The 15,185-nt window shown below is 33.8% G+C and overlaps 1 protein-coding gene across 8 annotated transcripts in view; it reads right to left on the minus strand.

The window, feature by feature from the left end:
- The window catches only part of ARAP2 (ArfGAP with RhoGAP domain, ankyrin repeat and PH domain 2), a 247,505-nt gene that overhangs the window by 215,396 nt on the left and 16,924 nt on the right, over positions 1–15,185 (minus strand). For all 8 annotated transcript variants that reach the window (XR_010126032.1, XM_054484483.2, XM_054484485.2 and 5 more), the window contains exons 3-4: positions 1,649–1,707; positions 470–546 (exon numbers count right to left, since the gene is read on the minus strand). Coding sequence is in view for 7 of the 8 variants with exons in the window: in XM_054484483.2 (XP_054340458.1) it covers positions 470–546; positions 1,649–1,707 (136 nt within the window). In the remaining variant the exon portion in view is untranslated. The remainder of the gene's footprint in view (positions 1–469; positions 547–1,648; positions 1,708–15,185) is intronic.

Raw genomic sequence — 15,185 nt, forward strand, 5'->3', positions numbered from 1 at the left:
GATTCATTTTTGTCTTCCAAATTCTCTTTTATCAAGACCAAGAAATAAAGTAGCATAAGAGCACAAGTAATAGAAAAGAATGAGTGATAAACTAAATAACTGAAATATATACATACTTGGAAGTCTATGCACTTCAGAAGTCTGCACTTGGCTACAAGGCAAAGCAAAAATCTAGAGAGTGTTCAAGTTTTATAGTTTGTCTTTTGTTTAATTAACCCAACCTTGTGGCAAATTTTTAAAACTCACTATCCTGGATTCCTGAAGTCAAAATAAACGTGTGTTTCTATAATGTATATTGAAAGATACAGATTTTACCATAATTTTACTGAACAAAAATTTTTCTGACTGGAAATTTCAATCTTCAATATAATGCCATTCTTCAAATAGCTTGGAGAAAAATGAAGAGGTACAAATAGGCAGAAAAGCAAATAATTGATTATGGAAAATAATTAAAATGTATGGGACTAACCTTGGAATTTTCTAGTCTCTGGAAGAGAAAGGTCTCTCCATAAGGAAAGATGGAAGATGAATTCTCCTCATTTGAATCTTTTAGGGGAATTACAGGATGGGAATAGAAAGATGTGAATAATGTGAAATACTGTTTTTAAAAAAAGATTAAAAGCATGAGTTTTTATGGCATTATCACAACGTAAGCTTTATTCTGTAAGAGTCTAAATTACGCTAATTCTTATCCCCAAATCAATTCTCCCCATCGTCTTCTTGATATAACACTCATGGTATCCACCACTTGCTTCACAAACATAACTCACTGCTCCTTAAATAGCAACCTGTCACATATGTCCTTCCCAACCTCTAGGATCCACATTAATATAACCAAATACATTGCCCACATACAAAAGAAATTGTCATGGTGCCATTTATAATGCTAATTCCTAAATAAGGAAATATTCTAAATGGCAGAAAATTAAGCTTAATTCTATAACTTACAATAAATAGTTATAAAAAGGTCACTAACATAATAGCTAGATATCACTTAAAATCCCAGAAGGCATTTAATATAATTCCTCTAATGCCATAGCTACTAACACATCTGTAAATAAATTATTTCAAGAGAAGTTCCACCATCCTTGAAATATACTAATCTACAAAAAAAAGAATTCTCAATATTTGCATTTCTACTCTGGCAAAAATTTTTCTTAAAGATTCAGTACCCAAGTGTTTGACATCTTATTGTCAAAAAGAATGTTCCCAAACTTGTATAATCAGAATTTTCAAAATGAAAGAAGAGCCTCTGTCACTGTTCAATTTGCCAGAGCAACAATGACAGCCCTTTCCAGTTACCATGGCAAAATCACTTTCTGTACATATATCTTTGTTCTGTAGCTCAGACTGCCAGAAACCATTTAATTTAGTTGAATGCCTGCAACTGTGGCTAATGATAAATGAAGCTTGTATAAAAAGAAAACTTTTTACATTAGCATGTACAAATTTCCAGGAGTCAGAGTGTATGTTATTGCCTTTTATTCAGTCCACTTTAAAAGTGTCTGAAGTACTATGAACACTGGCAGACAGTTATTTCCATTGTTCCCTATACCACATGTGGGCTGCCTTCGCAATCATGATTTTAACACAGTTAAGACTATCAAATGAGCTCTAATTTAAGGAGACATTAAACACATAGACTCACTTTGCCATGCCACAGATTTTTCAGTTGAGGTAGCAACATTTCTTCTTTCACGGAAATAGCTTAAAAAGCAAAGGAGAAAATATTTATGAGTGAAAATATTTATGATATTTATAAGCAAAATTAAAATTATTAGAAAATATTATGAGAAAATATTTATGATTTATATTTAAGTGAAGGACTTATTAGAGAGATATACATTCTTTTGGGTAGAAAAAACAATATTCAGAAATTAATTCCGACTTGAAAAAAGCTGAATAGCCAAATTCCACAAATGTATTTTTCTATTTAGACTTTTAAAGGAAGAAATTTTCTTTGCAAAGGACATTTTGTACAAGTGTTTGCTACTCACATCTATAATTTACAAAAGTAAACATATTTTTCCAATGCTAATATGCACATAAAGTAATTTCAAAACTGCTAGTCATATCTCTGAAACAGATTTACTAACTAGATGTCAGTATTTGTGTAGCTTTTTGTCTTTAGCTTTATAATACTGAGTCAAAAATGGCTCTGTAGACACAATATGAAAATACACACAAGATCTTTCAAAGATCTTACAGTCTCGGAAGGAAGATATTACATGGCAATTATTTAGAATACAACATGATAACAGCAGTGGCAGAGGTAAACATTGTAGAAGCAGAGGGTGATGAAGGCCTTCTATCATATAACAGAGTTCTCTTTTCCATCTAAAAAATGGAAAAATAACTTTTAAAAAGGCGAACAAAACTGGGAGATTTATACTATACAATTTCAATATTTAATCTAAAACTACAGTAATCCAATCATTATGCCATTGCTGAAAGTACAGATATAGAAATCAATGGAAATGAATAGAAAGTCCACATATACAGTCCCACACATCTTTGGTCCATTGATTTAAGAAAAAAGTTCCAAAGAAATGCAGTGGAAAAAGAATAGCCCTTTCAACAAATGTTGCTGGAACTGGATATCTCAATGATTAAAAGAAATGAATGTCAACTTTTGCTTCATATTATGCACAAAAATTAAAGTGGAGTTGGGACCCAAATGTTTAATGCTACAACTCTAGAAATTCTGAAAAATATGAGATAAAAATCATTGTAACATCTGAGTAGGCAGATTCCTTAAATAGAATAAAAAACTAAAACCCTAAAAAACATTGAAATTTAGTCTTTACCAAAATTTAAAACTTATAATGTCATGTACTAGTGACAAGTGATTTGCCCAAACCAAAAAAAGGACTCTTACAATCCAGTAATAGGAAATACAACTCAATTTTAAAATGGGTTAACCTGCCATGGTGGTGTTCACCTCTGGTCCCAGCAACTCAGGGGGCTGAGGTGGGAGGACTGCTTGAGCCCAGGAGGCGGACCCCTGCAGTGACCCATGATCGTGCCACTGCACTCCAGCCAGGGCAACAAAGCAAGACTTTGTCTCAAAAAAACGAAAACAAAGCACACACACAAGAACAAAAAAGAACCAGCATGGGCAATATAGAGAGACCCTGTCTCTACAAAAATAAATAATAATAAATGCTATTTTTTTAAGCCTGGGCACAGTGGTTCATGCCTATTATCACCACATTTTGGGAGGCCAAGGCAGGCAGATTTCTTGAGCTCAGGAGTTTGAAACCAGCTTCGGCAACATAATGAAACCCCATCTCTACAAAAAAAAAAACAAAAAACGAAAATTAGCTGGGTGTGGTGGTGCATGCCTGTAGTCCCAGATACTTGGGAGGCTGAGGTGGGACGATTACTTCAGCCAAGGAGGTTGAGGCTGCAGTGAGTCATAACTGCATCACTGCACTCCAGCCTGGGCAACAGAACAAGACCCTGTCTCAAAAAATAAATAAAATCAACAAAATGGAAAAATGCAAATAGTTGTATCACAAAATACATGAATGTGTGATACCACCACATACACATTAGAATAGCTAAAATTAAGGCTGTCGATATCAAGTGTTGGAAGATATGTGGAATAATTAGAACATTTAAGTAATGCTGGCAGCAAATAAACAAACAAACAAATAAATAAATAAATACTGCTGGCAGGAATGTAAAAGGGTGCATCCATTTTGGAAAATTGCTTGTATTTTCTTATAAAAATAAACATTCACCAAACTTCAAGGCCCAGCTATCACAATCCTACCAAAAATATTGAAAACAGATGTTCACAGAAAGACCTGTATACAAATGGTCACAGCAGCTTTATTCTCAATATTCAAAAACTTGAAAAAACCCAAATAGAAATCAAGAAGTAAATGATTAACAAATAGTGGTGTATGGATCCAAGAGATTACTACCCAGCTGAAAGAAAAAAAACTACTAAAAAAAACCAATAATCTAAATAAATCTCAAAAATCATCATGCTGAGCAAAAGAAGCAAGACATAAGAAATACTGTCATGCATGGTTTAATGACAGGGATACATCCTGAAAAAATAGGTTGTTAGGCAATTTCATCATTTTGCAAACATCATGGAGTGTACTTACATAAACCTAGATGGTACAGCCTACTTCACACATAGGTTACATGGTATAGCCATTATATTCTTACAGGACCAATGTCATCATTGTGTGGTGCAGGACTGCATATTCTATCTTATTCTATATGAGCATGTGAAACAGGGATGGACTGTATAAGAAACTAAAAAACTCTTAGAAGTAACAGAACTGCTCTGTTTCTTGTTTGTGGTAAAAATTTCATAGGCTTACATATCTTTCACAACTCATCAAATTACATGCTTTAAGGTATTATAATTTATTATATATATTTTTCGACCTCCAAAGGAGTTGTTTCAGAATGAATTCAGCAGCCAAGCATGGTGGCTCACACCTGTAATCCCAGCACTTTGGGAAACCAAGGTGGGCAGATCACCGGAGGCCAGGAGTTTGAGACCAGCCTGGCCAACATGGAGAAACCCCATATCTACTAAAAACACGAAACTTAGCTGAGCATGGTGGTGCGTGCCTGTGATCCCAGCTACTCAGGGTGGCTGAGGCAGGAGAATCTCTTGAACCCAGGAGGCGGAGGTTGCAGTGAGCCAAGATCACGCCACTGCACTCCAGCCTGGGTGACAGAGTGAGACAGCGTCTCAAAAATAAATAAATAAATAAATAAATAAAATACAAAATACAAAAATAAAAAATAAAAATGATTTTAGCAAACTTATGAATAGGGTTGACACATAAATATCAATTCCATCCCCAAATATCAGTAAACAAAATGAAACATTAAAATGGTGCCATATAGTATAAGGGCATTAAAAAACTACCAAAACCTAGAATTAAATCTAGCAAAAGATTTGCAAGAACTGAACTAGAAAACATTACTGAGAAAATTAGAAAAAAATCTAATTAAATTAGAAAAATATGAAATACTAGATATTGCAAATATGACAATACCCCCTATATGAATCTGTAGTGTCAATGCAACCCTAATCAAAAGAGTTACAGGGAAGGGAGTGTGTGAGATTTAACAAACTGATTCTAAAATACATGTGAAAAACAAAGGACCAATAATGACAAATTTTTAAAGAGTACAGTGAGAAGACATACTCCACCAGGTTTCATGATTTATTATATAGCTGTAGTAATTAAAACACTATATTACTGATAAAAAGGATAATAGACTATTGAACTAGAATTAAGAACCCACTTAAAGAGACCCAGTTACATGGATGGAGCTGGAGGTCATTTTCCTTAGCAAACTAATGCAGGAACAGAAAATTGAATAGCACATGTTCTTCCTTGTAAGTAAGAGCTAAATGATGAGAACATATGAGCACAAAAGAGGGAACAACAGACACTGTGGCCTACTAGAAGTGGGGAAGTGAGAGGAAGGAGAGGATCAGAAAAAATAAGTATTGGGTACTAGGCTTAGCACCTGTGACACAACTTATATAACAACCCAGCACATGTACCCTAAAACTAAAATATTAAAAAAAAAAGAGAGATACAATTGCATTTAAGCCAAAGACATCAACCTATGGCAACGAGGAAAGTATGGTCTTTTGAAAGACTAGATCACCTGTACATCTATATGGAAGCAAATGAAAATTTACTCCTACCTCAGACAATACACAGAAACCAATTCAAGACAGATTATAAATCCCAGTGTAATAGGCCAAACAATAAAGCTGGAAGATAAAAATAGAAGATTTTCATGTGTCCTAAGATATAACAGTTTTAACTCTAAAGGAAAGTGCACGTAAATTTGACTAAATTAAGATGAAGAACTCTTACTCATTAAAAAGTCACAATTAAGGAACATAAAAACAATATGCAGAGGCAGAAAGATATATTGTATAAGGGGTTTATACCCACAATTTATCAGTAACTCTTAAGAATAAATAACACTTAAGAAACACAAAAAAATGCAATTTAAAACAACCAAAACCAAAATAGGTGAAATATCTGAAAAGGCACCACATCAAAGAAGATATAAATGTAGCAAAAGGTCAATAAACAAGCACATAAGGTGTTCAATCTCATTAGTTATCATGAAATGCAAATGTAAACCACAATAAAATAACACTACACATGTATCTACATGGCTAACAAAAAACACACAAATGTTGAGGGTATGAAACAAAAGGAATGCACATACACTGTTGATGGTAATGCAAATTCATACAACTACTTTATAAGAACCATTTTGCATTATCTACAAAAATGGAAAATATATATATCCCATGACATAGCAATCCTACTCCTAGGTCTGTACTCAACAGCCATGCATACAAATACGCCTCAAAAATAACCACCCAAATATATGTCAATGGGCAAATGGATAAACAAATTGGAGATTCACACAAAGAAACACTATTCAGCAATAAGAACAATCTGACATGCAACAACAAAGACACATCTCAAAAACATCTTACTGAATAAAGATGTCAGATACAAAAGATGACCTGCTGTGTGACTCTATTTATATAAAATTCCCAAATAGGCAAAACTAACTAATAGTGAAATCTACAGGTGCCTGATTCAGGAAGTAGGGAATTTACTGCAAATGGTCACAAGAGAATTTTGGGAAAAGTGGAGATGAGTGACGGAAATGTTCTAAATCTTAATTGTTATAGTGGTCACATAAGCATGTATATACTGAAAATTAGTCTATTTTATATGTAAATTATGTCTAAGTTGATTTATATGTGTATACACATATTTACATTATATGCATGTATATATATACACACATGCACCTACAAATAAATACATACATAAAATATTGGATAAGGTAGAAAATATGAAATACCTAACAAAATTAAGAATGGATATTATAGCATATTCATACAATAAAATACTATACAGCAGTAAAAATGAACAAACTATAACCACAGGCACAAACATGAATGATTCTCAAAGTTAAGTAAAATGAGCTAGACTAAAAATATACTCACTATAACACTGCAATTTTTTTAAGATCACAAAATGGGCAAAGCTATACTGTTTGGGTCACACCTAAAAGGTAAAACCTTTTTTAAAAGCTTCCTTTATTTGTTCATTATCTCCAGATTCTTGATGCTTTTATAAAGCTGTAATTGTTTCCTGATATTTGTATACTACTAACGCAAGCACTTACTACTGATTTGAACCCTTGAGTGGAGCAGTACTCAAATTTTGTACCTCTTTGGTAACTTGCATTAGTAATTAATATTGCTACTTCTTACTGAGCATTTACAATATGCCAGATAGGTCTCAGATTTTTACATATAGGCACGTGTGTGTGTGTGTGTGTGTGTGTGTGTGTGTGTGTGTGTGTGTGTGTGTAGTCATCCCCTGCACGTTTTGATCAATGACTGAACATATGACAGTGATCCAATAAGAACATAATGAGAATGAAAAATTCCTGTTGCCTAGTGACGATGTAGCCATTGCAACACCACAATACAACACGTTATTCATGTTTGTGGTGATGCTGGTGCAAGCAAATCCACTGCACTGCCAGTCATATAAAAGTATAGTGCATACAATTATGCACAGTACGTAATACTTGATAATAAGTGATCATTTTACTGGTTCATATATTTACTATACTTTTTTATTTTATTTTAGACTGTACTCCTTCCACTTATTTTTAAGATAACTGTAAAATAGCCTCAGTAAGGTCTTTCAAGTGGTATTCCAGGAGAAGGCGTTGTTATCATAGGTGATAACAGCTCCATGCATGTAACTGTCCCTGAAGACCTTCCAGAAGATGGGAACGTGGAAGAGTTGTAAATTTTATATGTTTTTAAAAATTAATTAAAAATAGAAAAATGCTTATAGAATGAGGATATAAAGAATATTTTTGTGCAGCTGTACAATGTGTGTTTTAAGCTAAGTGTCATTACAAGAGAGTAGGAAGCTTGAAAAGTTAAATTAAAAAGTTATATAAGCTAGGGTTAATTTATCATTGAAGAAAAAAGTATTGTTATAAATCTAGTGTAGCCTAAGTGTACAGAGTCTATAAAGTCTACAGTGGTGTAATGTCCTTGGCTTCATCTTCACTCACCACTCACTGACTCACCCATGGTAAGTGCCCTATACAAGTGTACTATTTTTTATCTTTACACCATATTTTTACTGTACCTTTTCTAGGTTTAGATTTGTTTAAATTCACAGATATCTACTATTGTCTTGAAATTTCCTACAATTCAGTACAGCAACATGCTGTACAGGTTTGTAGCCTAGGAAGAGTAGGCTCTACCATATAGCCTAGGTGTGTAATAGGCTATACCATCTAGGTTTGTACAAGTACATCCCGTGATGTCCAAATAAGGACAAAAGCACCTAATGGCATATTTCTCAAAATGTGTGGCCATCATCAAAGGACTCATGCATGTGTATAAACACACACATATAGTACACAGATTAAAAAAAACAATGAGAAATAAGATTATTATCCACATTTTTAAAAGTAGGTAAAATTGGCACAGAAAGGGGTTAGGTCACTTACTCAGGTTCACACAGCTCATAAGTAACTAATCTGAGATCAAACCTAGGCAGTCTTGTTCCTTACCCAGGACCTAAGCCACAATGCTTAACTTATATTTTAAAAAAAAAAAAAGATTTTGAATATTTTAAGTATATCCATTAGTGGAATTTTTAAGCAATATTTTGTTGGTTTTACCAATAAATAAAATATGAAGAAAAAAGTTTGTGATAATTTGTATTGATTTCCTCATGTAATATCTACCTACAAGGGATTACCAAATCTATCAACCAAGTTCAGATGAACTGCTGGAGATGAAAAATTAGCACAAATATAGGAAGTAAGTTGTTTTGAAAACTCTTGAGTAGCAACTTACATTTTCACTTATCTATTAATAAATTATCACAACCTTTCTTATAGTCTAACACCTACTATGCCCAAAGGAAAAAGCAAGTGGTTTTATTTAGCTACAGCTCACATTAATTCCTTGTATCAGCCCTATGAGGTAGGACTTGGTATCCTAATCCTACCAATAAAGGCGGGAAATTCTGCCAGCCCAAGTCCCCCAGCTGAGAAGAAGAAAGCCAAGATTCAAGATCAATTTTGTCTTTCTTTTCTACTATTTTACCACCAGTTATCCTGAAAACTGCTTTTAACTTTGAAATATAAAGCATGTTGATTTGTGAAAATTAAAAACTGAACCATAGTCATCATCCTCTCCTGTTCTTACACTTGTATGATGTTAGCCTAGTTACTTAAAAGCTCTGAACCTGCTTTCCACATTTATTAAAGGGGGGGAAATCCAGGACCTGCTGCCTAGGAATATTACGATGATTAATGAGATGATGCTTTCACAGAGCATAAGGCAGCGGCCTACATAATATAAAAACTCAGCAAAAAATGTTATTTTTATTACAGAAAAAAATTGTTGGTCCTCCTGGTAAACCTAATGTGTGCATTTGTTTCTTAAAGTCCTCAAAATGAACACTTCATATTTGTAATAGTGAAAAAGTGTCAACAACCTAGGAGAATAAATTGCGTTTTTAAAATCAAACATTATACAGCAGTTATTATATAAAATATATATATTGACGTGGACAAATCCCAAAAATATTAAGTGAAACACCAAACTACAAAAGAATATCATTTTCATTAATCAAAAACATCTATAACAATGCTATTGCATCTGTAGTAAAAGTACAAAAGCATACATGAGTAGGATAAACACCAGTTTCAGAATATTGGTTACTTCTGGGCACAAAGGAAGGAGGCAGAAAAGTTAGCTGAATTTATTATTTCTCAATAAACTAAAGTCTGGGTCCACTATGGCAAGAGGTTATTGTTTTCATCTAGATGGTATTATATGGTAACATGGTATTTTGCATACTCTTACGTATGTTTGAAATTTTCCAATTTATAAATAATTTTGTCTTAATATTTTTGTTGTGGCTTTCAAACCATTTTTTAAATATGACTCATACTACAGTTTCTGACCAGGAAGCCAGAATTACTAGCTTAACTCCAAATAGGGAGAAGGTACCTCCTTCTTCCTCATAAATTCCCTGAAAGTCATAACCTCATCTTCATCTTTGCATTGCACCCCTTTTTCCCCTCCCCTCAGTGCTTTGGACCAACAAGCTAAGCCTTGTTGAAAAAAATGCCCCAAGCATCATAAACATATCCAGGTAATATATGTCATTGTTGAGGGGCTCAGAAATCTTGTCATATGTAAATGAGCTTGGGAAATAAAGCATGTATATTTACAACTTGATTTATGGAGTTTCAAAAAAGGGAAATTTTAAAATAAAGTTTTATTTTAGTAAGTTAAAACTTATGTTCAAATGGAAATAATGTTTTAAAACCCCAAATAATAATAAAATCTAAAAATAAAACCCAAATCAAAAATATCAATGATTCTGATTCACATTAACTTGCTAAATGTCTTGTTAATATTTTCCCTATGTCAATTTTATTATTTTTAAAACCCTAAATCCGAAAATAGAGGAAATCTGCAGATGTTCAATTGTGATGGACTGACCTACTATAAACAGTCGTTGCCTGTGGAATGTAATATGTTTGTAAGGTCTTTGAAAATACCTAAATTCTATTACTTAAATAGAGAATTAATAAATTTCTATGCAAGTAAAGAAAAACTATTGTTGTGAATAAAATTGTGTCCCCACCCCACAAAATTCATATGTTCAAACTCTAACCCACAACGTGACTGTATTTAAATTAGGTAAGTAATTAAAGTTAAATACAGTCATAAGGGTGAGGCCCTGTTCCAATAGAACTGGTAGCCTTCTAAAAACAGAAACCAGAGATGGCTCTCTCTCTCTCTCAGCCCAGGAACAAAGCCCACATAAGCAGACATCAAGAAGGCCACCGTCTGATAGCCAGTAGAGAGCCGTCACCAAAACCAAAGGATGCTAACACTTTGATTTCAGACTTTTAGTATCCAGAACGATAAGAAAAATTTCTATTGGTTAAACTACCCAGTCTATGGTATTTCGTCATGGTAGCCAGAGAGACAAAGACAACTATCATTGGTATCAGAATTAAAATGGTTTGTTTAAAGAACCTTAATATAAAAGAAGAGAAAGTAATGAATGATTATAAAAGTGAATGTTCAGCATACCTACAGGTTTTATTTTTTTAAATAATTTTAATCACTAAAGTTGCCCAGAAAAACAGTGGCATAAAGGTTAACGTCAAAGATACCCCCTTATGAACTGTACTTACTTACTACTTAGACAAGGCAGCCAAATAAAAAGAAACAATTACATGCCATATGTGGATCATCATTTCACAAAATGTTAAAAATAATAAATAAATAAATAAATAAAAACACAGTTCTCACAATTGATTACAGACTATGGGTCATTCTAGAGTGAAATTAAAAAAAAAAAAAACACACAATCATTAGGCAGCAGTTTAACACTGCCCTGAGGTTTTCATAGTATCTAACTAAAACAGACAAATCTGAATTCAGAAAGCATGAGAGTGTAATTACAGCATAGACCAATAATGTGAAACTGACAATGCACAGATAATTAAGCCTCAATCTGTGAAGTTTTAAAAAACATCCTTAGGGTAAGAATGAATTATCATTACAGAACTACTGCAACACATAAGTTTACAACATCATGAATTTTTTAATCTGCTAGCAAAAATTTCAATTTTATATGTTTTTCAAACAAGATGGATTTACAAAAATGAAATATAAATGTAATGACTTTTTAACTTAGATTATTGAGCAGATAGATACCCTCACCTTCTAACAATAAATCTTACTATTTAAATTTAGATTTAATTATTTATATATTCAATTCAAAATTTAGCAAATATTAAAATAATTAGCCTTTTTTCATAGAATTTAAAAAGAATTTTAAAAGAAAGAAATCAAAATGTTAAGATTGCTAAATATTTTTCTACTATAATGTAGAAAATTTCTACTATAATGTAGAAAATTTCTAATATAATGTAGAAAATTTTCTACTAAAATTTTCTTGAAGATGAAAATGAAGGATATCCTTCTGTATATTTCTTATTCAGTGCAGAAAACAAATGCTGATTACTTTTCTGTACTTTTTGCTCATATGTATTGTTGACATTAAAATCTATAAAATAGTGTCAACCATTTTGGATGTCTATGTGAATACAGAGGAAAAATATCCAAGATTTTTATTTTTAATAAAAAGTTCAAAGAACACAGGAGACTTCAGGTTTAGATTTCAAACTTTTGAAAAGCCCTCAAAGGAGTCAACACAGCACCTCAGTTTTCTAATAGCTGTACTTTCACAACAGTGCAGCTTTGCACACCATCCCTTTCCCATTACTTGTGCTTCTTCATTTGCCCTTACCCCCAAAACATTCAGAGGCACTACACCTTAAAAAGAAGGCTTTGAGACCTATCCCAAGGATAATACAATTGCATGAAAGATGTATAAAAATCACTAAAGTGAGAAGGAAAAATGTACTTCCTTCAGTAGCTGTGAGATTCCTTCCTGCCTGGGGCACTAAGAAGACTCTGCATAAGATCACATGACACACCTACAACTCCCATGGCAATGCGGCATCCGCTTTCTGCTTGGAGGGTTCCCAGGGACCAGCAAGGCCTCCAAGTGAAGGTGATAAGGAAGGAGCTGGTGCTTGGAGCCTAGTCCTGATCTAGCTCTCAAGAATAGTTCAAAAGGTAACCTGAGGTTATTGTCCAGGCCAGCCCTCCAGTTAAAAGGAGCAGGCAGGAACTCAGGGAAGAACCCAAGTCCACAACAAAGACAAAAAATTTGATAGAGCATCAATTCTATCAGATTCTGTTGAGAGGAAGGAGGCAGGAGGGCACGTGTCCAGGGAGAGAAAAATAAAGAGCCCTATGTCAGGAAAACACTTCAAAGTCGACATCTACATTCCTTTGAGCAGCTGTATGAAATGTTTAGTAATTCCTTTAAAAACACAGGCCATAAAGAAATATTTTCATTTGGTATATCAAGGAATGCACTAAATATCATTTGCAGGTGTTATTACTTGACCAAAGAGAAACTCACATCACATAACCCACCGTTCGATTTAAAAAGTCATATTATAACACTTTAAAATCATGGAGTTACTATTTGCAACATAGGGAAGGAGCACAAGGAAAAACAAACAGTGAAGTCTGAAAATAATTTATTTGCTCATTTTATGATCTGAGCACCACAAAAGCAATGCTGCTATTAACTTCCATAATCAAAGAAAAGAAAGGTTAGGATAGGTAATCTGGCCTAAAAATCACATGAAAAAAAAAACAGTGCTATGATATAGCTAGCACTAAATTATTTACTACTAATTTTAATGTTGTTTCCACTCTCAAAGACTCAGTCACAAATTGAATAATGAGATTTTCATATGATACAAAGCTTACAATGGAAGGAGTTGAAAATATACCACTCTGGCATACTTACTATTTTGAATAAAGGCATTTAATCCAAATATTGGAAAATAACAGGTGTAAAAAGAGGACTCTGATCTTCCAGCCTCCTTAAAAGCAGAAGATGAAATTCCCCTGAAAGAAATTAACATCCTGTCCTCAAGGACAAGAAGTTGAGGCCAAAGAATTCTGTACAGACCTTGTTAAAAAAAACTTATCTTTTAAGCCCCCCCACACAATTTAGTTGGTTTTTCACAACTTACTACTCTTTTTGCAATTCATTATTTAAGCGTTTCACTCTAACTACTTATTTGGATCTTTATCTCTTTATGAGGATTCTCGTGGCACATAAAACTCACATTACTTGTATGAAATAAATTTGTATGCTTTTCTCGTGTTAATCTGTTTTATATCCATTTAATTCTCAGGCCCAGCTGGGACCCTTAGAAGAAAGAGGTGGAGTTTTGCTGCCCCTATACAACTAAATGAGTATCAAGATTCTCTGTAAAATTCATGAAAATTAGCACAGACTGTTTGAAACTTAAATCAAATGCTTCTTATGTGAGGTGATCCTTTACAGCTCCCAAAGGGATTCAGTCCTGGCAAAGATGCAGCTTTAACGTGTACACACATCATAAACCCTTCTGGCGTGTCAAAAGCATCTGCCATCTGAAGACTTGACATTTTTCATTCACTTTCTTTTAATTATTCAAAATTAGCAAACTATTTTAAAGCTAAAGTGTTAAACCAAATGAGTGTCCTTTACAATCCCAATAAATAATCCAATTCTTACATAGGCAATCAACATTTTCAACAATATTTACTCAATGAGTGGTTAAGGAAGTGGGATCTAGAGTCAGATGTACTAGTAGGAAATCCTAGTTCACTACCCATGTGATCTTGGAGAAATTAACCCAAGGCTCAGTTACCTCAAAAGTAAAATGGGGTGAACATTACCTACTCCATGTTCACATGGAGTAGGAGTGGCCCTCACATTAGATAACTCCTGCAAAATTATAAACCAAACTAGCGTTTAATAGATGACACTAGTTGTTTAATAAATGTGGTTAATACATGACACTATATTGACTTCCTAGTAAATACCAGACTTTGCTACTGGCACTAGGGATGTCAAGATAAAGACAAATTAATTACAGCCTCTGCCATCAAAACGTTTATGCTCTAATAGGGGATACTTACATTAACAGAGCCTTGTAAACAGTCATGTTTTCTCTCACAAACACTAAATTGCCACCTTTTCTCTTGCAAATACTATTTGCACTGCAATTACCAAAGGTACCTAAGGCCAAGAGAATCAGTAGCAGCCATAGATTCAAAGGGAGTAGCGGGAACAGCAGGCACGGGGGGAAAGAGGAATCCTGCTGAAACTGCAGTGTGGAGCCTGTGCAGGAAGTGTGTAAAGCATTTAGTGCCACTACAGTAACAGTCAAACTTGAACAGCCTCGTGTCTCAGCAGAGAGACAAGTGTTAACTTTTAATGGGAAAAGCAATATCCTACTCCAACCCTGGAGAAAACCACAACTATTTTAGGTATAACTTTGAGATTCATAAATTCTGAAAGCTAAAGCTGATGACCTCTTTTGCTATAAATTACCTCCTCCCAAACTGTTTAGGTAATCCTCCTGTTACCTTGGCATACCAATGACTTACTACCTGGGCATAAGAACCTACACTGGTAGAGCCCCTCTTTGGGGTCCCAGAGGTC

The sequence above is a fragment of the Pongo pygmaeus genome, chromosome 3 (assembly GCF_028885625.2).
Source record: "Pongo pygmaeus isolate AG05252 chromosome 3, NHGRI_mPonPyg2-v2.0_pri, whole genome shotgun sequence".
NCBI lineage: Eukaryota > Metazoa > Chordata > Mammalia > Primates > Hominidae > Pongo > Pongo pygmaeus.